The sequence below is a fragment of the Lissotriton helveticus genome, chromosome 5_1 (genome assembly GCF_964261635.1).
Source record: "Lissotriton helveticus chromosome 5_1, aLisHel1.1, whole genome shotgun sequence".
In the NCBI taxonomy this organism is placed as follows: Eukaryota; Metazoa; Chordata; class Amphibia; order Caudata; family Salamandridae; genus Lissotriton; species Lissotriton helveticus.
Genome location: NC_136065.1, coordinates 1,880,968,080 through 1,880,993,559, shown reverse-complemented (window position 1 = coordinate 1,880,993,559; position 25,480 = coordinate 1,880,968,080). Strand labels below are relative to the sequence as shown.

Here is a 25,480-nt window from a genome sequence, read left to right as displayed (position 1 = left end):
CTTTCTGTGAGGTTAAGTGGTTCTCTTTTCTTTTCAGTAACTCTCCATTCTCTCACTCCTTCCAGCCATTCCACATATTTTTCACTAACCTTTGCCCAGGTGTATTGCTTTTAAACTTATTAAATGTAGACTAGCAATTTGATCTTTCAATTTTTTTGCATTTTTTATTGATTTGATAAAAAAAAATAGATATTTTCACAGACTACCATACATGAAGGCTGACCATTTTGTTTGATGCTTCCTTCTCTGAGCATGTGTTAGGGAACAATGTATGGATATGCCATCACTTTAATGAGAAGTAGTAGTGGGTAATGTTCAAGTAACAGGAATGTGATCGAATACCTCTGGTTTATTCCTCTAACACTTTGCAGCGGACTGTGAGACTGATGGCTACCTGAGCTCCTCGGGCTACATGGATTCACCAAATGTGTCCCTTCGGCACTCAAGCAGCCTCTCACTGGATGACCCCTACAGCCCCGCCAGCACGCAACCCGAGATATGCTTCCCATCTGTGAGTATGCAGAGCCCTCAAATACTCGTTTTTCTGCTCCATCAACCCATCATTGTCTCCTTCTTCTGTTTGGGGCTCCCCAATCACAGCAGAGATATTCTTTATACATCTTATTGGTTGTGCCCATTGGTGTAGTTCTAAGGTGCCTTGTCCCCATAGCAACAGGCTACATCTTTCTCTCCTAGCAACATTTATTTATTCATTTCGGCATTTTGTGAAGCAGTTGTTGTCACCTTATGATAATGTTGGTGCACCTTGCAGCCCCCGAATACAAGTTAATTCCAAGCAACAATGTGGTGGTGTCCCAGTATGATGACACCATATAAATGCCTGGTGGAAAAAATAATATAATCTTGAAGTAGTGGATAAGAAGAGATGTGCCCTCCATTGAGGTCATGTTTAGAAAAGTTGCACCAGCAGCACCGTCAAGGACGTAAACGAATCAAATGCCACGGGTCGAAAAGTGACGTCAAACACCCTTTGACCTTTATGACGTCACAGATGTCAGTCCTTGTCCTCAACAGTCTCCTCTTTGCTGGTGAGAGCCCATGAAAAGGTTAACGAATGGAAACTACACAAAGTAAATAGAACTGTCGGAGCCCCGTTTATTTTTCTGCCTGCAATGCCTTCTTGTCCCTTAAGCCCAGGGCTAGAGGACAAGAAGTGCTACCAGGCGAGTAAAAGAGGAAGCTAGCAGTAGCATGTGCTTCCTTGGTCTACCCTTCATTTAAATTGATGTTCACCACGCCACTAGGGGAGCTGTTTTACTTTTTCTGCCTGGTGGCAGCAGGGCTTGGCCGAACCTGATTAATTCTACAAAGAAAGTGTTTATCGCTAGAAATGGCTATGTTTTGAAACGAAAATATATTTGACTCACCGCTGACACTTCTGCCATAAATGAAAAATAATTTTTCACACCCTATCGACACTGATATGTACATTAACTCCCATCTATAGTCCTTACCGGAAGGCACTGCTTTCAGAAAAAAAGCTGCTTTTCATTTCTTCTTTCAGCTTTTTTATGCACCGAACAATACTGGATGCCGAACACTAAACATTTTTATTTTCACTGTATTGTTTTTTAATTACATTTTTTTCTGTCTGTTCATTCTCCGTGCCTCGAAGTAAGACAACATTTTAGCAGATCTACATTCAGGTCCTATGCATTTGTCTAGCTCTCTTTTCTATTTCAAACTCTTTTTCGTGTTCTATACATCCGTTGACTGTCGTTCATCAAGCTATTTCAGCAGTTATGAATGAATTAACATTGGAGTAAAAACGTTAGATGTAAATGTAAATTGATACTTGTATAGCGCACTACTCACCCGCAAGGGTCTCAAGGCGCTTGTACGAATGCCGCTGTGGAACCCATCCTGGCTTTCCCTGTGAGGTGTCCACTCCTGGGCACCCCCAAGGTGGAGGCCAGGCATCCTTAGCGTTGTGGGGGCCGTTGTGGAGATTAAGCAAGCTATTGCCCAGAGTTGCAGATTGGGACTCTATGATTGGAATAGGCACAGAGGCGAGAATTATCAGGTCCGTGGAATTTTTTGAGCTCAAGACCCGCCGAGGCGGGGAATTGAACCCTGGTCCCGGGCTAGACCTCTGCATCAGGGTCTGCCGCTCTAACCATTGAGCCACACTTCTCCACTAGATGAAAATATGTCAATCCTACACAACGTATAAAATGAGTTCGGAAGTGGTGTCCAGAGTCTAAGCTGGGGCCTGTACTACGAGGTCCTTCTGTTCCTAGCACGAGACAGTACTCTGACTCACTATGAAGGAAATCAGATCTTCAGCTGCTCACTGGGGTAACATACAATGGGGAATATCCTAAAATACCCACAAATATAAGGGTATCCCGGCCGCTCTCCTTCACCCCAAACAAAAAACTGTCTTAATGGTAGTGTGTTGCTGGCCGACTGCAGGGGCATAACGCAAACCCCTGCAGCCCCTGCATCGCGGGGGAGGCGGGGAGGATGGGGGCGGGCAGCCCTCCAGGGGTCCCCCAATCCTTCAAAGGGGCCCCATTCAGCCCAAGACCAATGCATATCTGTGAGAAAATGGGAGACTCTGGAGGTCATCATCACATTCTGCTGGGGAACCCATCAGTTTGCATTATGTCACTAACTCTAAGGCCCCAGGCTAAAATGACATCCTGCTTTAGTCTCAGTGTTTAAGGACCCCCAGTCTTTTTCCAGGGCGGTGGTCCCGCTTCTCCTCAGAGACTACAGTCATGGTGTATGCCCCTACAGCTGCTACAGCAAAGGCACATGAATGAAAGCAGGCATGCCTACCCTGACATGACCCTGCTGAGCACGAGACGCGCCTTCCAGAAATCCCATGGGCGGAAGGAACCTCCGTTGGCTCCATAATTAACTGGCACCGCACCCACCGCTTCCCATAGGAAATATCACTCACCTGCTAAATCCTGGATGACTCACGTCTCAAAACTCCTAGCATGGTTCAGCAGCTCAGCTCTGACTGCAGGGGACTGGGCTTGTTTTAGAGGCATTTGTGTGGACCATATCATGTATGTACTTAAATAATTAATGTATTTATTAATCTATTTATCTGTGTGTCCAAAGCATGAGCATTTCCAACATAAACTCTGTAAATGTTCTTTTATTTATTTATAAGTGATTTTATAAAGTGCATTGCCTTTCGATTAATTCAGAGCTTGACAGTTCAATGCGGCAATGGGCTAAAGGTAGAGCCCAATCTGTGAGACGGGTGAGAACCTTGTCCAATATTTTTCACTTGCAATACCTGTTCTGCCCCGAGATCACCCGACCGCAAGTTTGAATAGCCCAGTTGACCAGTGTTTCTTAAACCAGCATCAGGTAAGAGCGGTGAGGCCAGGTGTCATTTATTTAATTTTCCCTCATGGTCGTCTGTCGAATTCCTCCAAACCAGCACCACCACCTCACCACTCTTACCTGCACGGGCCGCTCCTGTCTTAAACGACTAGTGGCTCAGGTTTAGGGCACGTCACAACTTAGCGGCTACTAATGCTAGGTATTTGCAACCATGATTCAGCTGCATTCATTTTGTTACTTGATCAGGTCTGCAGCCATTGAGCTTAGGTCCTTTGATAGGTCACTTGAGGCCGACTACGTAAGAAGTGCAGGCACAGCGGTGACCTTAGTATGACAGGGGTACACAAAAATGGCTGTGATTACTCAACATGGTATTTTCATTAAAGACAATAGAAAGTGACATGATTAATTGGAAGCAAAACGAGTTCTCAAAAGTTTATCAGTTTGTTAATTGAGGAGAGGCAGTAATTGGGGAGAGCCAGGCTGTTATAGTAAATGTTTTTTGTAATATTACTCCCAGTTTTCTAGGAGTAGGGGGAGAGTTATTGGCATCAGGAGTGAAAGAAGTAATACAAAATATTTGGGGCACTGCTTCAAAGAAGCAGGAAAGTATTGTAGCTCAATCTGGGATGAGTTGAGCATGAAATTGTAGGAGGATCCAAGGCCCAATTGTACTCAAGCACTTGGTGATTGGAGTGCAGAGGGTGTTAATGAGCGATAAAAAGAAAGAGGAGCTCTGTATATTTTATGCAGAGATGACACGAGAAGATAATTGCACCAAGGAAGGTAGTGCATAGAGTGAGAAACGTAAGGGGCCCTCGACAGAACCTTGTGACCCACTCGCTTCTTGGAAGGTGGGTGCTGATTGATCAGAGTACCTGGAAACTGAGAAAAGGTGGATTTTGAAATAAACACTCAAAGGAAGTCACTTGTCCCCCTCTGCTGCAGAAATAGTGGGTTCAGTACTTATTCTAAGGAGTGTTCTTTTTCATGAGGAATCCCTCAGAGGAGGTGGATACTTTGGCATTCGGTGGTTGCCACTCACTATTTTTTTTGCACTTTATGAGCACTTCTGCACTTTTATATGAGTAAAGACCAATCAACGCATTATATATTTTGCATTCAGGAGCAAAGATTGTGTTTTTGTTGGGTGAATGTGGCTCCTGATACTTCCATTGAGCTGTGACTTAGCAGTGTTATGTTTAATTTTGGAACATTCGAGGGCTTTGTGCATTTTCTTCCTGGACTGTAATAAGCAAATGTCTTAGTTGGGTTCACCCTTAGTCTCTTTGGTTGTCATGGCAATTTTCTATGGTCCTGGAGCCCTCAGCCGTCAGGTGTGCTGACTCCAGAGACCCTAGAACTTATAGTAGATGAAATGCACACTTTGGTGCACACCGACCTCCTTCCGAAAATAACAAAAACGGAGGGTCTAGTCTTCCTTATTCATAGTAACCGGTGGCTGAAGCATCCTTCAAGTTTCAGTGAGAATGCAGATCTGTTTATTAATATTACACTTACCGTAGTGTCTGTCACCACATGTGATATTAGCTGGGCCAATGGCAATGTGACGTCACTTCCTTCATGTGGCTGCCTGACCCATTATAAGCAACTGGTCGCCTAACTCATAAGACTTGGGCATGGTGGTTGGATTCCTAAAATCAGCTGCTCCGTCCGAGGCCCATGCTCAGAGTCTACCCGAGGCTTTTACGTCTTCATCTCAGAATATTCGGTACATTTGCTGTCTTTGCCACCTATGCACGAGTGTATCTCTCTACCAATGTTATCTGATACATAGCTCTCCGGTGCTAACCCCTGTGGCTTCTAACACTATACAAAAACTCTATATATATATATAGATAAGATCTTGTGATATCACTTCCTCTACTTTATGTTATTTTAGGAAACTTACACCAATGGGATTATGCATTTGGGCGACATACCACTTATTTTGAATCAATACAATGTTTCCCGACTGCCTTAATATATAGATGTAGGCACCACAAGCCTCATTTCAGCTACTGATGCAATACCCGGAGGAACAACAAAGGTTTGCTCTAAGGTTTGACAGCGCCAGCTATGGCAATTAATGTCTTTGTTTTATATTTTCACAAATCATCTACAAGATGGATCACCCATCTCATAAGTCACCTCCCGCGACCTGCTTGTGAAACCTTCATTTCAGGTGATTATACAGTGTTGGAGGTGAGCGGATGGGGGCAGAGGAGGTGAACAGAGAGGGTGGAAGGCCTGGCAAGCTGTCAGCCTTTGTGCACCGCCGTTGGATCAATGCCTGACTCACCACACCCAAACCTGCAGTTTTATGGAGTGCTCCAGTTACAAATTCACCACAAATCTCAACTACAACGAATGGAGTTACTCTAGTCAAAGGGAACCACGTGGGCTGATATACTTACTGAGGTCATGTCAAGAGGGATCATACCTGCTGAGAGAGAGCCGTGTTATCACGAATAGTTGCCGCATTCTACCAGAGAAGGGCCGAAGCTTTCAGAAACAGTCCTGGTGGTACTGTACAGAGGGGCCCAGTCTGCTCCTAAGAATTCCTGAATTCATGTTCAGAAGGAACAGGCAGCCATTTACAACAACTGCTGTCCTGTTCATCAGCGGTCACTAAACGTCCCCACAGTCCTATAGGAGAGCTTGATACACTTTCTAAAAGTTCCTAGAGCCCTAGAGACTCATTTTTTTCTAACTCTCCTTATTGTCCTTCACAGAAGGGTCCACCCCATCTTTAGCTGTTCCTCTGGCAGTGTACAGTGAGGCCCACACTGACATTACCTTTTCCTGCATTCTTGTACAGAAGGACGCAGGTAGTCATTATTGACTGATGCTGTCCTGCTCATAAACTGTGACTGACAGTCCCTGTAGTTTATGTAAAAGAGACCACATTGTTTTTAATATTTCCTACTGTCCTGTAAGAGCCACTCCTGCTGTTTCTTGCCAGGCTCAACTTACGACTAATCTTTAAATCCGAATGTTGCTGCAGGAATGAGATGGAACCAGGGTCGGACTGGCCGTAGCGGGCATCAGGCGTTTCTACCAGCGGGCTGGAATGGTGGCGGCTGGTTTTGCAGAAGTAGGGGGTGATTTTCCGATACTGGAGACTGGTTTTGCAGCATTGCTGCATGATCACCCCCCAGTAACAAAAGCAGCAGTGCTTCACACTTGCACCCCCACCTGCCCCCTCCCCGGGGAGGGGGCGGAGTCTGGTCCTTAAAATCTGCCCGGGGTGCTTCGGGTACCTAGCCTGGCCCTGCGTGGAACCCACCAGTCTCTTTGCTGTCGACAGTGAGGAACACATCCAAGACTGTGATCGATACTGATGACGAAAAAGGGCCAATGTGTAAAGTGATGTGAGAGAAGGCACACAAGAGACGTCGTTGGTTGTAGCGACACAGCTCTTCTCATCACATGAAGGCTCTTGCGTGTGTTTTTAAATCTCTCAAGAGTGATGGCTCTTTGGCACGAAACAGAACATAAGACGACTGTTACTGTTTTTACTCCGTCAGTTGCATGCATTTTTTTGTATAAAATGGATTTCACATCAATGGTAACGATCTACAGAAACTGCAAAATACCAAAGAATCACTCGAGCTGCTCTATAGCAAACACTCAACATATCAAAGGCAGATTGCCTTAATCTTGCTAGAGCCAAGGGAATCGTTGTGAGATTGGTCCTGTTCTGGTGTCCTATACAGGTGTTAAGCACCGCAACATGAGGCACTGAAAAGAAACAAAGGATCACTTATGATTGACAAAAAACTCAGTGAAGGCCCAAGAGACAGTTGTTATAGCACAACTTAGAAGGCGAGGCAGTTTCAGTATGCAGGCCCAAGGAACAGTTCAATAATAAAAAAGTAGTTTTGCAATACAAGCCAATAAATCTAACTCTACCTGGCTAATCACTACCCTGAGGCTTCTGAGACAGAGCTGGAAGAGGTCAAAGAGTTCCAATGATGCAAGAGAATTCTTTGAAGTGACTCTGCAGAAGAAGTTCCAAGGTGCGCCAGAAGCTGAAAACCACAAAGACAATGTATTTGCCATTCGGCTTGAAGATTGTTTCATCTGCAGAGCCAAGAACACCGGCGAAGAGCAGAACAAAAGCAGAGGACTACAGGTGAAGGGCAGGGTCCAAGCAGACACTTCCTCCCATCAATTGGTGAAAAAACACCCAGCACCTGGCCATGCCCTGGACGTGGCTATTATTAACTATGTTATTCATGAATCCCGCAGTAGATCCCCGAATCCTGCAGCAGACCCTCTGCAAATCTAGGATCCTCAGATTCTGTGGTAGATCTTTGAATCATGGGATCCTTGAATCCTGCAGTGGATCCTTCAAATAGATCTCAAGGTTATACTCAGATGTGGCATACTGTCACAGGTTTTTGGATGCACACATTGCGGGCTGATTGGCTGTGCTGATGACGGGCAGCGACATCTGGACACACATGTGGTTGCCACAGTCTTGGGTGGCATGGGTGCCCTCACGCCAGCGTGGATGACATCCTGAGTGGCAATGCCCTGAGCAATGGATGGAAGGGGGCAGCCAACAATGGCAATGATCAGCAGTCAATGGAAGAGAAGGACAGCACCTGTGCCAAGCGAAAGTGGTTCTAATAGTCTGTAGAGATGTGTAAAGGAGGCCTACACTGTTTCTAACAGTACCTACAGCCTTTCTCAGAAGAACACATACTTTCTTCTTCAGTTACGTTAGTAGCGGACAGTGGAACCCATCTTGGCCATAACAATACCTGCATTCATGTACTAATGAGTCGAACCAGTCATTTACAGGTGTTGCAGTTGTGCTCATGAGCTGTCACTGTCAGTCTGTTCAGTTCTGTGAGAGAGTCGTACTGTTCTCAACAGCACCCACAGTCCTGCCTAGTAGGTCCTGCACTGTCCCCAACAGCCCTTGCCGTGCTGTGCAGAGCGGTCCATAGCGCCCCCAACAATTCTGTATACATGTCATAGTGAGCAAGCCTGTCAGGACAACTCTTGCAGCCCTTTGCAGAAGAGACCATACTATCTTCATCAGTCCCTATTTTACTGTCTAGAGGGGTCCCTTCTTGAATTAATATACAGAAGGCCCCAGACAGTCTTCAACAATCCCTTTAGTCCTTTCTCATAAGCTTTCAGTACCTTTTTCTACGGACCTTAACAGTTGATTACTTATTGTGCTTAAGCAGCTCTAAGAAGAAAATAATTGTTCTGAATGATAATTTCAAATGCAAAATAGAACATAGAAGTGGAATAAGAAATAAATAAAAGAGCAGCAGGAGTGATGGACAAGGGAGGTGGGGCTTGTGAAATGTCTAAAATGGCTGCTCTCCTCTGAGACTGTCGGTGCCACAGTGGAATCCGGGCTGATCATCAATCATGGGGGGGTATTTTGATACCTGTGAAGGAGAGAATCTACCCAAGTGGAAGAGTGGGCACTCAACCTGTATTTCCTTGCAGGGGAGAAGTGCTAATGGCCACCCCACAGCTGCTCTGCGAATCTCTGCCACCCAATCATTGATCTCTAGACAAATGGAGTCGTCCGCTGGGCCTGCTTTCTACCAGAGCACTCCTGTGGCCCTCTGTTGTCACCTGGCTGAGACTCTGAATATCAAGCAGTGTGGAATGGCATTGCCGCTCTGGGACCTCTGGCCTACTACATCCACTACTCACAGGTGGGCAGTATTCCAGGTGTCACTTTCTTCCTCTTCTGCCAAGGGCGGCGATAGTAATGCGTACATTGAGCATGCAGCGTCTTGTCTCCGGTGAAGCACCACTTATCTACATGAGTACCGGCACACCGTTGTCAATCAATAAACAGTAAGGCCATACCCAGGGTTCAAGTTGCATTCTGTGCTGTACAGTGCTGTATTTATTGATGAAGGCAGTGGCGATCGACATAACTGGTTGGCACTGACCTCACAGGGACGTGACCTGCGACGATTGACTATCCCTCCCTCTAACCGCTTCTTTTTTCTCTTTTGGGGCACAACGATATGCCGAGTCACCCACTGGGAGGTGTTGAGACCACAGTAGAATGGCTGTTTCAGTGCAAGAAAGTCAGGGAATAAACCAACATCTACCCCTACATTATAGTTGTTGCATTCTTACTGTTGTGCACTTGAGGTAGAGGCCTGCAGTACAGCCATCTTGCTGACACCCCGCTACCCGCCACCTCTATGCTGCCTTTCGAGAATGCTTCCATAGTTTTACAGCAGCACTTTACAGTGGATGTGCACTTCCCTTGGTGTTACTGGGTCAACCAGGCCTCTGCACCTGCCATCCAGAAATGAGATTGTAGACAACCCAAAATAAGCAGTGCTCCATGCTTTTCCGGGAGGGGAGGGGGTGCTTTCCTGCCTGGCCTTCAAAACTGAGGCTCTCTGACAACCTTATTGTCCCCATCTCTTAGCCTGTATGTGCGGAACTAAGCCAGCGGGTGAGAAATACGCATCATCTCTGGCCATGGCCAAAGTGCCTGGCATCTCACTGAACGCCTTAATGAAGAAACCTGTGAGCATCAGTACTGCCATTGGGAAAATGGAACCCAAGTTGACTGAATTATCTTAAGAAGCGCACTTTGGCTTCTGCCACTCATACTTGGACAGGGCAGGCTTTAGGGCAGTGTGAATGGTGGGCCTGCACTGGGCGTTGACCTGTGGAGGGGCACTGATTTCAGGGGGAAGCACTCTGTTTAGCAATAACTTATGATTGGAGAGATAAGGGGCACTTTAGTCTGTGGTAATGAGATCATCTGAGAATGCATTCATGGGGAGTGGGGGCACCAAAAATGTTTGTCGCACCTGGTGCCACTAGCGCTAAAGCCGGCCCTGCGCTTGGACACTGCTGAGCAGAGACTTACAGAAGTGACAAGGAGGCTCAATTTACAGCAGACCGGGCCATTTTCACACAATGGACATAGGCTGTGCAGAGGCTCCAAACACAAGCTGATAAATCCACACAATGCAGTGGCTTCTAGCCCACTTTTTGATCCACCTTGTGATATGTGTGCTTCTTACCCAGTGACCATGTGATGGAAGTGATAACCTGTGACACACGGTAGTGGCACCGCATATGTTGGCAGGTCTGGATTTAGATGTTAAAATAACTAAATGTGTTAAACTGACTGTGGAGATTTTGTGTTACCTATATGAGTAGATCACAGGGACCTTTGCCTGCTCAGCTGAACTCTTTCTTTCATCCATCAAAGGTCCTCTAAACCACTGGATTTGGTCATTTTATGAACATCTTATCTTATGTATGTGACTGTTTAAAATGCCATAGAAGGTTTATCATATGTTGCTTCTGTCCCCAGAGTATCGCTGTGAGCGTGTCTGCTGAGCGCCTGGCCTCCACCGGTGGAGTGAGTGACCTCTCCTCTCCAGTGGACAGGTAGGACAGTCCACTGCTTTGTCTGTAGTTTCATATTGTTGTTTATGATTTGTAAATAGGTATGAGTTACTAGCTTATAGGTTAAAGGTACTGTATGTAACTAACCCCCAGATTCATCAAGAACACATTTTGCTATTCCTTAATAGCGAAAAATACCGATTCGCTATTAAGGAATAGCAAAATGCTATTCATCAAGAAATCACAGCAAAAATAGCGAGTTCCAATAATTCCTTAATTGCGACTCGCAAATTGCGAGTCGCAATTAAGGAATATCTCCCCATTCATTCCTATTGGCCTAGAGGCCCATAGGAATGAATAGGAAGACAATCTCAATTTGCTAATCGCAATTAGCGATTCGCAAATTGAGATTGCGATTTCAAGGGTGCAGGGGTGTCCAAAGGACACCGTGTTGCACCCCTGAAATTGATGTGTGCACATATGTTGCGCACACACATGCCCTTAGGGCATGTGTGGGCGAAACATGAAACTTTGATAAATGCACTTTAGTGCATTTTTCAAAGTTTTTGCTATTTACCACGTAGTTAGACTTCGCGGTAAATAGCGGCCCCAGATTGCGAATTCTCAATTTTAAATTGGTTCATGAATTGCATTTAAGGAATCTCAAATTGAGATTCCTTAAATGCAATTAATCGCAATTTAGCGACTTCTAGATTTGCGATTTTTGCATTTGGGACGATGAATCCTAAATGCAAATATAGCACTCGCAAAGGGCCAGATTCTCAGAATCTGGCCCTTTGCGAGCCGATTTTTATTTGATGAATCTGGCTGAAAGTGTTTGTGGCTATCCTGAGATTCTGGCATAGATCCTGCGCTCCTGGACCTATGGTGGACACCCACAGTCTGTCCTGTTTCCCCGGCCGGAGAGATTTGATCAAACTCAGTCAGTTATTCTCCCCTCTTGAAACTGATGATTTTACACACACAAAGTATCAGTGTTCCTTAAGACCGCTTAAGAAAAGCCTTGCTGATGTACACAACATTCTTACTAAAAGCAATTGTAATCTGCCCATTAGCTCTAGATGAGAAGTCACAATTTGATCTCTTCCCATGTGGCTTTTTCACCCATCCCTAATCATATCCTTGGGCACTCGCCTTATGTACTGTGAGCGCTGTGTTGTCCCCCAGCTTGGTTGTGCTATGTAAGTACCACTACAGGCATACAAACCTATCCTTAGCTGCTTGTTCTTCGTGCTTCTTCCAAATTCATCCAGGCACACTGATCATGGGAAGTATCACATAAGGCGATCACTGCAAGTGCTAATTTAAGTCACAGTCTCTTTCACAGTTTTGGTGTGACTGGTGTGATAACAGTTCAGAGCTGAAGCTGCGTTATTTTGCTACGTTACACAGTGGTAAATAGTTGCTTGTCACTGGAACTTTAAAGGCATGTGCAGCTGTTGGCTGGAAAAGTAGCAGCATTTGTTGACAAATCTAAACTAAACAACAAAACCAAATACAACATACCACAAAACAATGTACCAACAAAAACCATAATAGGGCACAACAAAACAAAGTATCCAAAACAGGAAACAACACAGCAACTCCAGTACAACGCAACATCAAATTGCAATAATTCAGCATAGAAACACAGCAGCAGCAACAACAGAAGAACGCATGACCACCACCACAAAGTACCACAAAACTATTATACGCAAACATTTTTGTCACACATTACCACTTCTAGAAACCTGCTTTTCTAATATGGTGGTCAAAAATGTGTTCACCAAACAGTGCCTTAACTTACCACCAGGGACAAGAAATAGTGTCAGTCAAAAATATATTTTTAACCTGGCCCGATAGTTTTTATTCAGAACTCTCTTTCCCTACGCGCTCCACTTACACCCAAAAGGAGACTGACGCCATTACTCATCTCTGTGAACACACCTTTCACAAATCCAATATTTCTCCACCTTGTCATGGTGCTCACCTGCACTTCAATAGATCCATTGAGTAGGTTTCAGGGAGGGGCACACCTCCCTCAGTCAGCCAGTGTTTACCTAAAGTCTTGGGTATTAGGATCCGCCTACTCGGAGTGGGAAGCGAGGTACCAGGTACAATTATCACGTGTGGATAGGTGTGTTTTTTTGAGTTAGGTAAATAGGAGCATTGTATTTTAGATATCTTTGTCTGTAAGACCCTCCTTGGTCCCTTTTCCGTACCAGTCCTGGTAAGCAGATCTGCCACTCTCAGGCTCAGTATGCTCTATAGAAAGGATAGTTGATGTTCTGGTGGATTGTGTTTATAAGGATCACTCGCACTATAATCAATAGGTGTTAACCCCTTCGCTGCGGCGGCTATTCCGCCGCAGCGCTAAGGGGGAGGCGGGGCCGCGCGGCGCTCCCATACTCGTGACGGAACCGCTCCGTCACGGCCCGCGGGTGAGCTGTGCTTGTGACGGAATGATTCCGTCACGGCCCTGCCCGCTCTTTAGAACGTCAGCGCAGGCGCGGCGAGCGGCCTGTGACGGAACCGTTCCGTCACCAGCACAGCCCACCCGAGGCTCGTGACGGAACGGTTCCGTCACTAGCATGGGAGTGGTTAAGAAGCACATTTGTGGTCACTACCCTAGCTCTACAAGCATTCTGGGTACGTTTGGAGGTAAGCCTTTCCCTTTGAGCCTCATTGGTGGGGTTTTGTGCAGTTCTGCTTCTGCACATCCACCAAACTTTCATTACACTTGGACAGAATCCCATTCCGCTTAAGCACGGCTGCCGGTTTTGTTGCAGGGGGCTTATATTGCAGCACTGCTGCAAAACTGGCCACCAGTAACAAAACCAGCCCCCACTGCTTAAAAACCATCCCCCACCCTTCCGGCCCACCAGGAAAATGCCTGATTCTCGTTATGGCCAGTCCAGCCCAGGACACTATGTTTCGGAAGTGGGAAGAGGCGGTAGTAGGCCGTCTTTGTGTTTTTTGACAATGGTTCTTTGAGGGTAAGTTTGGTGTCCAGGATGAATCCAAGAGCCAGATATACAAAGCATTTTACTGGTTGCAAATTGCTCATTGGGCTGTTTGTGACGAGTAAAATGTATATTGTCATGTTCAGAAGGCAAAATGCATCTCAGTAACTTGTTACTGAATCTTATTTTGCTTTTGCAATTTGGTATTAGGGGCGTGTTTAGGTTTTCCCTTCCTAATACTGACGAGCATTTGTTTGTATGAATGTTTTGGGACCAAAAATGCGGTAACCACCTACTTTAAGTTGGTGGTTACCCATTCGCAAGAGGAAGGGGTCCCCAAGGATCCGTCCCCTTTGTGGATGTGAGCACCACATTTGTTTAGGAGCAAACAGTGGTCCCATGGACTACTGTCTGCTCCTAAAATAAGAAAAGGTAGCTTTTCATTTTTATTTTTGAAATGCATCTTGTTTTCCTTCCCCAGCAGGACACCATACCTGTGATTGTAGCCTTTCACAGCGGGTTGCAAATTGCGACCTGCCTCATGAATATTGATGAGCCAGGTCCATTTACAACCCACTGCAAATCGCTAACAGTGTCAAACACACTGTTGTACAGCGCAGTTTGCGATTTCCAATTACCGAATTGCTAAAATTCATAATTAGGAAATCGCAAAAGCACAGTTTTGTACATCTGGCCCCAAGTGATTTGGCACTGAGTGAGAGCTAGGGCTAGAAGCCATCATTCGAGTCAATGAACCTGCTTTACGTTATTTCTTGCTTGTTTTTGTTGACAAATAACAGAAATTCTGCTTCTGTGGAGGGAAACTTCATGTACATGCAGAACATCGAGGTCTGAAAGAGGTGTAGTCAGTGTCTGAGGCACTGCATTTCTGGAGTTGAGTAGACTTTGTGATTAGAGTTGTAAATGTTGTGCATATTGGTGAATTTTAATGCTGTTATCCGCAAGTCGAGTCGCAAGGGAATCCATGTAGAGATTGAAGATGCTGAAGAATAGCACAGAATCCTAGAGGACTCTGCTGGAGATAGGGATTTTCTGTGAAATGGAGGTTGCCATGTGAACTTGTGTTGGTTGAAAATGTAGTGAATCTTATACAGGATTTCAACGTGTGGATGAGGGTGTGGCGCTTGGAGGCAGGGGTCTGTTATGTACCCACCCACCCACAATTTACACTTGTGCTGGCCACCACTTAGAATGTGTACCTTTATCTAACTGCCAATTATCCTTTTTTCTGCATTTTTAGGCCTTTCCTCTGACTCTGCATCTTAACCTTTAGAATTTATATAATTCCACATTCATGGTTGGTCCCACCTCTTCCGGCACAGCCTCTCCAAAAATTGTGTTCTTCATCCTCTGCTTGATCATAGCACCATTTGCAGTAGATTTTGGATTGAAAAGCTTCACTTCAAACCAGAAGGAGCTTGTATCATTCACGCCAGCAGATTTACAACTTCAAATGCGAAACATCCCATTGGTGTACAGAGTAGGACAATGGTTATGCACATTTTACCAACAGCCTTCTGCTGATGCTAACCTTTCCATAAATGACCATGATGCAATACAGTATTGCTGTGAAGAGCAAACATTGCAGCAATGGTCAAAATGTGTAGTAACCCGCCTCCTGCACAATCGTGTCATTAGGGCACCCCTCCAAAAGTGGCTGTTGGTAGTTGCCCCAGAGTTATGCTGATACAGGTGTGTCTTTTCCACTAGCTATGCTTCTGATGTGACGTCTGGCCTGAGTGATGGAAATGAAGGACTGTCCGCGGGTGAGCGGAACGTGAAGCCGCCAGCCAAGCGGACCTCTGGGAAACTTCTCCGACGCAGAGGGCGGTCCCGGCTCCGGATTATAAATGTAAGAAAATGGTCGACCAGATCTAGTGATTAGTCAATCATCACTTTTCAAACAAAGTCAAGATTTATTGCAAAAGAAGTTACAATTAATGTGACTTATTGAATGAAAGTACAATCTTCGCATTAAAAGTAGCTGGACATAAAAAAATAAGGATGCATTTGAAAATAAATATTTCCTGAAAATATCCAAATTAGATATTTTACACAACCAAAAATAGCTGCAAGAGGTTTCATTAGAAAGTCAATTACTTGTTGTCACAGCGTCGTTTTTAAGCAACCACTAATTAAAGGTGAATGTAAGTAAAAATAAAAAGAGTAAAAAGGGCACATAACGAGGCAGGATGACAATGTTAAACAAGGTGCTGGGTCCGGGTCTGGTGGCTATCCCCCAGATGAGTCAAGCATCCATTTTGCGATTCGCAAATTGCGAGTCGCAATTAAGGAATACCTCCCTATTCATTCCTATGGGCCTAGGGGCCTAGGGGCCCATAGGAATGAATGGGAAGAATTTTCAATTTGCGAATCGCAATTAGCGAATCGCAAAATGAGAATGTGATTTCAAGGGTGCAGGGGTGTACAAAGGACACCCTGTTGCACCCCTGTGCACATATGTTGTGCACACACATGCCCTTAGCGCATGTGTGTGCGCAACATGAAACTTTGAAAAATGCACTTTAGTGCATTTTTCAAAGTTTTTGCAAATTACCATGAAGTTGTACTTCATGGTAATTTGCGAGCCCCATTAGCGAAATCACTATTTTTTAAACTTTAATGCATTGCATTTAAGGAATCTCAATTTGAGATTCCTTAAATGCAAGTAATCGCAATTTAGCAAATCCTCAATGCAAAAATACCGGTCGCAAAGGGGCAGATTCTGAGAATCTGCCCCTTTGCGAGCGGTTTTTAGCTTCATGCATCTGGGCCTTAGTGGGCTAATGCATACACTGTGTTGGCCTGTGTTTGACTTCATGGTCACGGGTTCAAATCCTGGTGGGTCCACTCAGACATTCATCCTTCTGAAGTTGACAAAATGAGTACCATTGAGTTGGGTAACAATAAACATCTGTTATTCACGCCAAGATACCCTTGGGTGAATGTGCACTTTAAAAATACACGCGTTATGTTATGTGTGAGTTGCATAGACACATTTCAAAGTAGGTTGTGGCTTAAAGCCAAAGCCTTTTCTCAAAAAGCTGTGAGAATACCCCAAACTTCTATTCACAATACAGGATACATGCCCATCTTTAATAGTTGTTATACAGTGCTATAGACTTTTTTTGTAAAGTGGAGGTTAATAAGGTGCAGATATTTATTTGTAGAGCTACCCTGAAGATTATGATACTTTGCACATTGTTGAACAATGCAAAATGTAGGGGGACCCATTTAGAGATGGTTGAACTCACAGTGTTGTTGTAAGTGTGGTTCTAAGGTTGTATTCCTTTTTGCTCATCTTAGGAATGTATGTGGTGTATTTTACCAAACTACGCAGGGTTGTCCTTGGGGCCTGGCAGAAGGTTTCTTAACAGGTGCTAATGCAACTGTTAACCTCTTGACTCAATTTTCGGGTCATATCAAGTCTTTAATAGGATGATCCCATTAAAATGAATAGAGAAGGTATATGGCCCCCTAACAAACCCTCCAGCATTTCGTGATTCTCAAAATAATCGCGAAATCAGCTGAGGAGCGCCATAAATGCCATATTTATCGATTTGGCCACAAAAAAAGGCCCCCCGGCAGGCGGCAAAAAATTGGTGACATCTTATTGGCTGTTGCGAAAACGTCACTACGTGGCTCGATACAGCCTTAATAGCTGCATGCTTTCTGAATCTACACTCGTGTCAATGGGCCCGTTCAAAGCCTGCATTCTCTGGCGCGTGGATCCAGAGTCAGCAATTCAGTATGTTTTGGAAACATCCTGTCCTCGAGCATTGCTTGTTTTTAAAAGTAATTAGGCACGCAAGACCAAATTAGTGCTTGGATTCCCATCCAGCCCTGCCAGGGTAAATCGTATTTACTGAATGTAGACCGACCACGCTAGGAAAACGTCATGTCTCGCCCCTTGTGATAAGCTTCATATGGTCAAAAGCGGTCTACACTTTTTGTTTAATAATTGAAAACAACCTAAAAGAGACTGTAAATTCACAAACAAGAAAAACATCTAAACTGGATTTTTTTTTTTAACTGCAGTGTGCTGGTGTTTTTGTGTCGCTTGGGGCCACTTACCTTGGCACTGCTGCGTACCGTGGTGGCATATCACTGGGATCCATGTTTTTGATCCTCTTTGTGGCTTTTTGCTGCTTTCCCGCTTATTCAAGATGATAGATATTTAAATAAAGGATGCAGTTTGTATAGAAAGCTAGATGGTAAACTTGCTGAGCTCTTAGTATAGTTTGAAGAGAGAAGTCCACGCCGGAGTGTGTGCTTCCTTCTACAGATGCTCGATAGGAGATGCTACTAGAGTATAGACATTGACAATAAAACACAGGGTATGCAGCCTTTAAATGCACAAAGTGCTGGTGTTGTGACGATGCTCTTTCGACTTCAGAAGAGAATAATAATGTAATCATGGGGAGATCAGAATAACCTCAGTCAGTCGCCTCATGTAGAACAAAACCTCTCAAGAGCTGCATATATCTGTGGTGTTAACACAAAATGATGGGGCCCTCTGCCGAATGTGGTGGGGGGCCCTGAGCTTCCCATATCTCTCAGATAATTATAGGCCTCACCCCTTATGGGTGTGGGGACTCTGCGCCACAGGGGCCTGTGTTTATGTCCCTGGCATATCTAAAATGGGTCTTTACACATTCATGTGTGAGTGGGAGAACTGAAGTTGCCATAAGATGAGGAATCTAGCCTTCCAGAAACGCAACTGCATAAGTAAGAACGTGGTCCCTAGGTGGGAAATTGAGTTTTACTGGGGAAACAATGCTAAATAGATGTGCTTTTGAGAGCGAGGTGCCACCCCGCTCCGGTGTATCCCTAAATGTAAATTGATACTTGTATAGCGCACTACTCACCCGCAAGGGTCTCAAGGCGCTTGTACGAATACCGCTGTGGAACCCATCCTGGCTTTCCCTGTGAGGTGTCCACTCCTGGGCACCCCCAAGGTGGAGGCCAGGCATCCTTAGCGTTGTGGGGGCCGTTGTGTAGATTAAGCAAGCTATTGCCCAGAGTTGCAGAGTGGGACTCCATGATTGGAATAGGCACCGAGGTGAGAATTATCAGGTCCGTGGAATTTTTGAGCCCAAGACCCGCCGAGGCGGGGAATTGAACCCTGGTCCCGGTCTAGACCTCTGCATCAGGGTCTGCTGCTCTAACCATTGAGCCACACTTCTCCACTATCCCTACGAATGACAGACTGACAACTTGAAGCTGCACGTGTCTTTGGAGTTCCATACCCTTATTAAGGACCTCTGTGTCTATGTGGTCATGGAACTCCTCGATGCCAGGCTATATCCTTATAATGTACTGCAGAAGGTACCTTTGCCACAGAAAACAGGATGACTAGCAACCCTGTGTTATTGTGCTTGGCTTAAACTGTGTTCCGGAATGTTACCACAAAGGAGAACATAGCAAACAAACACTTTCAGGCACTCTAAGCATGCCTATTTCAAAGTGGAATACTCTGCTAAAACATTTTCCCATTGATTTAAGACTGAAAAGGAATATTTACAAGTAAAGTAAAGTGCCGCAATAATGCAGCAAAATGGCAATTTTTTTTACTGCAAAACTTCTGCCTTATGTCAACGTGCTATGTAACTCTGTAGCCTCAAGAGCCCCTTTTCCTGATACTTGGAAAGAGGCTGAGATAAACTCTATCTTTAAAAAAAAAAGGGAATCTCCACAACCTGGGCAATTGTAGACCAATAACTCTCATGGATAACCTTCAAAAGGTGTATGCTAGGCAGATTTTGAATAAACTTGCAGATGAAAATAAGATCTTGTCACCATATCAGGCTTTAGGTCATGGGTTAGTACAATAGTCCAGGTGTTCGAGCTCATCTGCATTATGTGGAAGTATATACAACTGGGGAAAGACATCTATATATCGCATTTGTTGACCTGAGTTCGGCACCCGACCTTGTCCCAAGGGGCTTATTGTGGGCTTCCCTTAAGACGCAAGGAGTCCCTGAAGATCTTCTTACTCAGATTATGAGATTGCATCAGGGGAATTATGCCCAAATCCGATGGGGCCATCAGGGTGAACCTAATGATTGTATCCCAATATGAAGGGGAGTGAGGCAAGGCTGTGTGCTCATGCCTAAAATCTTTTTTGCAATATGTAAATGATTTTATAAAAGTTTTTCAGGAGTTTAATCCCAATTCCCCCAAATTGGATGGGGCTCCAGTGTTGGCACTGTTATTTACAGATGACACCTTCTTATTGTCACAAGCCCCTAAGGAATTGCAGATGCTACTCAACAACTTTAGTGCCTATTGTGAAAACAAAGGACTAGAGATTAATGTTAATAAGAGCAAATACATGGTGATTAGGCCTTACGAGCGCCTTTGAGGGAATATATGGCTACGACAGAAAAGATTAGAATGTGTAACTAAATTTCAGTATTTGGGTATTACCCCTGATTGCAAGCTGTCATGGGCCTCACATATCCAAAAGAGCAGAGCTGATCTTTTACATAGCAATCATAACACGGCAATACTTTAAAAGCAACAGGTGACGTCATCTAGAGCCATCGCCTATTGAAGTTTATAAGTCAAAGGCCCAGGCAGCCGCTTTATATGGAGCCGAACTCTGGGGAGCAGATAATACTGGAAAGCTAACCTTCTGCAAGAATAACTACACAAGATTCTTGTTACACCTTCCTAAAAGCATTCCTCTCATTCCTTTGCATCAGGATATAGCCTTCAAGAGAACAGAGCATGTGGCAGTCCTGAGATCTTTATTTTATTGGGTGAGCATTTGGACTGTACAGGAGCTTTCACCATATAGGGAGAGCCTGAGGGAAATATTGGTGTTAGACAGGTCTACTAGCTTCCTGTGGTTCTGGCACGTTGAATCTTGGTTTGTTAAATTGGGCCTAACATTTTTGGGTATTGACTTTTAATGTTTCACTGCACTTTCAAAAAACCGACCGAAATTAATCTACTTGGAATATGCGATTTATACCTTACACCAAAGCTCCCCTCCCAGACGGGGAGACCGTCAGCACAGTTTTTAGCCATTAAACCCACACCACATTTCGAAGTATTTGTGGATGACATACAACCTCAGTGGCCTAAAACACTTTATATAAAGTTTTGCTATGAAATTCTAAAAATTCGTTCACACACAATAAAATGGAAAACGGACTAAGATGTTTTTGGAGATTGCAATTGTACTTTTAGCCACTTGACTACTAAAGGAAATGTGGCCCTGTTCTGTTCTTATGTTCCGTTTGTGAACCATTGTGCAAGTCCTAGGAAGAAATGGATTTGCCCCCTATGTCGCCATTTAGGTTTTAGAAAATATTTAGAAGGTATCAGGACCGTACAAAGTGTTACATCCCCCCATAGTGTTTAGTTTGAGCAGATACCTATTGCCTTTGGGCTTTTTGAGAGGAAAAGGGGCCTGAATTTAAAAAAAAAAGTTTTTTAACTTTATTATATTCCTGATGGTGTCATCAAAAAACGCTGAGCCTTCATGACCAAACAGATAACATTTCAGCGATATTGCACAGTTAAACTTCCACAGCGTACCTAAAGCACTTGCACTTTAACCCTGATAATACAACTATTACCACGTGATCTGCCCCAACTGGCGTATTACAAGGAAGGATACATCTAATTGTAACATCTAACACCTAACATACTAAAAGGAGTTTTTATTTTATCTGAAAATAAATGCTGTTTGTTTTCAGCCCATATGGTGATTTTAGAATCTTATCCGTGTGAGCACAGATTTTATAAGAGAATGAAATATTTGCCCTAACACTATCTGAGAAGCACTTTAAAATGGAGCTGGGAATGCACTTTATTCGTAAAATAGATGCTCTATTAGCAATTTTAAGTTAGTTTTATCTTTTTTTTTACATGATGAACATTGTATCCAAGTTTTTGTGTACTGTATGGTATGATGAATGGTAAATGTTCTGGTTCTATGTTACCAAACATTGACTGACTGACTCCATTTTAAAGATGGTGAAGGTTGAGCACACCCGGTGTAAGTTAGAGAGGCACAAATCAAAATAGGTTGTGGCTTAAAACCAAAGCCTGTTGTCAAAAACCTGTGAGGACAGCCAACGCTTCTATTCACAATAGATTGCCCACCTGTGTATGCCTGGGCACATGCCCATGTTAAATAGTTGTCATACAGCGCTAGAGACAATTTCTTTGTAAAGTGGAGGTTTGTATGATGCAGATGTTTATTTGTAGAACGACCCTGAAGATTTCGATACATTGCACATTGTTAAATAATGAAAAATGTAGGGGGACCCACTTCGAAATGGGTTAACTCAGTGTATTTGTAAGAATGGATCTACGGTTGTCTGCCATTCTTCTCATTTTATGAATGTATGTAGTGTATTTCGCCAAACTACCCAAGGTTGTCCTTGGGGCATGGCTAGAGATGTCTTATAAGTGGTTAATGCAAATGTCAAGCTCTTGACTCAAATCTTGGGTTATATCAAGGGCCTGATATAGATGTTGGAGGGACTCCATTCGTCCCTCCGTGGCGGAATATCCAAGTACCCTGCCATGCTGACGATATTCCACCCACCGTAATTAGATGTGTGCTGGATGATCCGCCATCCACATGGACATACTGTTCCACGTCGCATAACGGAGCACCATCGTGGAGGCGGTGGTCTCTTATCCTGGCTAACAGTAACCCATATTACAGACTACTATGGGTTTTGTCGAGTATTGCAGTTGGAAATGCTGCTATTCAATCACATCTGTGTAAATGGATTAATGTATGGTCTATGAAGTTATGGGGAAGCGGAGGTCTAAACCGACCATTATTCTGTCCCTCAAACAATGTATTGCTAAAGTAAACAACTCACAACTGCAAGTATCGTTATTTGGTATATTTGAAGTCATGTATCGAAACAGTATGCACAAAAATGTATTTAGCTTCTACTTTTACTTTCTCATATAAGGCTGTCATACAAACAGATAAGATGACTTTGTAAAAAAGTGACATGAAGGTACAAAATCAATTTGACACTATACAATACAAAAAAACGAATATCAACATAATAGAAATACAAAAAAAAGAAGATTTGTTTTGGGATATGTCTGTTCTCAATGGTTCTCAATTCTTCAATGGTTGAACACAAAGCCCAAATCTTTTTCTAAAACTTCTAGGTTAGTTGACAAAGAACATGAAGCAATAAGATTGCCTTCGACATTTTGCATATGTGTTATTGATATGACATCACAGCGGGTCTTCCTCAGGACCAACGAAAAGAAAACAGTGTAAGTACCAAATGGTATTTGGGAAATCCTGAGCTCTTTCTAGCCAGAATGGAGTCCATGTGTGGATAAGCAAGTATTCGGAAACAGATAAATGAGATCCACAAGAGGAGACCCACAGTTGGGTTCACGCTCCCAATTATAAACGTTGGGAAATGTATTGAAAACAGCCACAATTGTCAAAGGGGGGGTTGACTCGCTTCACGGTCTCCAAGGGTTACTAGAAATGCCAGGCACTGCTATAGAAGTCATCCCACAACTCGTAAATGCTAGATTTCTGGTTACATTAAGGGCCTGATTTAGGTCTTGGCAGGACTCTCATCTTCTCTCCACAGCGGAGTATCCAAGTACTCTGTCGGGTTGATGGTATTCCGTATTCCATATTTAGATGTGTGCGGGCTGAACCGCCATCTGCATCGACAGACTGTTTCCCATCGCTTAAACTGCGCATGGTTGTGGAGGGAGCAAACTCCTCTGCTGGCTAACAGTACTCCGTCATGTTGGCGGGTTTGCTCCAAGAGTATTTTAATGTCCCCATTATGCTGTCCTAACGGTGGTTTGCTATTGGAGTGAATCCATGGTGGAGTGGAGACTGGTAAGTACTACTTATTAATGTGTCAATACACATAAATGTTGTTTCTATATAAAATATATGTAGGTAATGTGTTAGGCCCCTTTGCTTAAATATTTCATACCACACAAGCAGCACACACACATTATTAAATGCACACAAACACAGGCACTACAAGCACAACACCCACAAGCACCATCACATCAAACATTTTTTTTAAAGTGTTAATACAGGTGTGTTCATTTTATCTTGTTAAGTTGTAAAATGTACACTAAGGTATTACTCATAAAAAAAATTACTGCAAGAGCAAAGTAAAAATACACAAGGCTAAAGCAATTGTCAACATACAAGTCATTGCAAGGCAACTGTAAAATAACCTTACTTTAATCTCGGCAACAAAGGAGTTGAGTGGCGTTGTGGTCATGTAGTAGCAGCAAAGGGAGGACCTGGACAATGGCGTTCAAGACAAAACAGAAGTAAGAAACTGAAAAAAAGGTACATTTCTACCTCATTTATTTGATTCTGCCAACTCAAAGTAGGAGGTATCCCCATCACAATTTCCTCGACGGCAAGGCACATCGTGATTTGCCCAGTGGTAATCTTTGCTGGACTTCTGCCTACAGCACTTCTGTCTATGACGCCTTCGACACGTGTAAAAATTCCTGGCGTAGTAGGCGGCACTCGGGCAGTCTTTCGTCCATGGACCTGCTAATATCTAAATAGAGCCAAGTAGACAGGCAGTGAAACCACCGATAAAGTGATGAAAGAATGAACAATGCCAAGATCTAAATCAGGCCCCAAGTGTTTAAGAGGATGATACCATTAATATGAATAGAGAAGGTATTCAAGGTTTAAAACGCGAGTGATCTATTAAAGTCTAGGGAGTCATTTTCTTTGTTAAGCAGGTGAGTTGATAGATATCCTGGATGTGTGCATGTTAATAAATGTTATGTCCATATTCACTTGATTGTTGATAAAAAAATTGGTCACAGATGTAGCTTTTTTGAATTACTTCCAGTACACAATGCCTAAAGCGAACATCAGAGTCATTGGCTGAAGTTATCTGTCATGTCATTAATGATGTGATTTGAGATGCCATAGGTGATGACATCAATGATGTCATTTAACATGTCATGAGTGATGTAATATGTGAGATCATAACCAGTGAATGACAGTGTTGCAAGTTGGAGTTTGTTCACTTAACTATGACTGGAACATTTCTGTGTTTTTTAAAATGTAAGTTCTTATCTTATTACAACTAACTACAATGTCACGTTAAGCTTCTATTTTCTTTCAGTATATACCTAAACCTATATACTTATACCTAAATACCATATACCTATAAATATGTCTATAGGTATATGGTACTTAAATAATTATTTACTTCCACAGTATTTTGGCTATGATATTTTTGATTTATGATATTTTTGTTACATGTCACGTTTGTGCTTGATATTCTGACATACAACCACGTCCTTGGTCTTTAAGGAAATATGGCATTTCCTCAATCTTTATCAGCAAAAATAGTCTTGGTATCATTATGCGACTGGCATTGTGATCAGTTGCTGACATCAGTCTTCCCTTCAGATTTCAGATATGAGCGACCGGGTGGTAGAGTGCCAGCTGCAAACCTACAACAACAAAATGGTGACTTTCAAGTTTGACCTGGATGGGGACAACCCCGAGGAGATTGCGGCAGTGATGGTGAGTGCCAGAAGGCTGCCATTCCATTTCTGTATTATTAAACTCTACCTTTTATGCTGCCACGATATTTGTTTCTAGTCAGAAGTCTTAATTTGTCATGTGAAAGCACTATTTTATACTGGAAATAGGTGTTTTCTCTCCTATTTTGTTCTGTTGTTGTTCATTAAAGTTTTTCGAAGAGCCACAGCGGAGTCTAAATAGTAACAGGGCCTTTTACTGTGTATGTAGCCCATGCGTAAGTTGCTACAGGCCACCATGGGTA

The 25,480-nt window shown here is 43.6% G+C and overlaps 1 protein-coding gene across 1 annotated transcript in view; it reads left to right on the top strand.

Annotated features, from left to right (window-relative positions):
- WNK4 (WNK lysine deficient protein kinase 4) overlaps positions 1-25,480 on the top strand; it is a 410,636-nt gene that overhangs the window by 324,246 nt on the left and 60,910 nt on the right. Inside the window, exons 8-11 of the mRNA XM_078645359.1 lie at positions 372-511; positions 10,661-10,737; positions 15,390-15,531; positions 25,102-25,218. Coding sequence (XP_078501485.1) covers positions 372-511; positions 10,661-10,737; positions 15,390-15,531; positions 25,102-25,218 — 476 coding nt within the window. The remainder of the gene's footprint in view (positions 1-371; positions 512-10,660; positions 10,738-15,389; positions 15,532-25,101; positions 25,219-25,480) is intronic.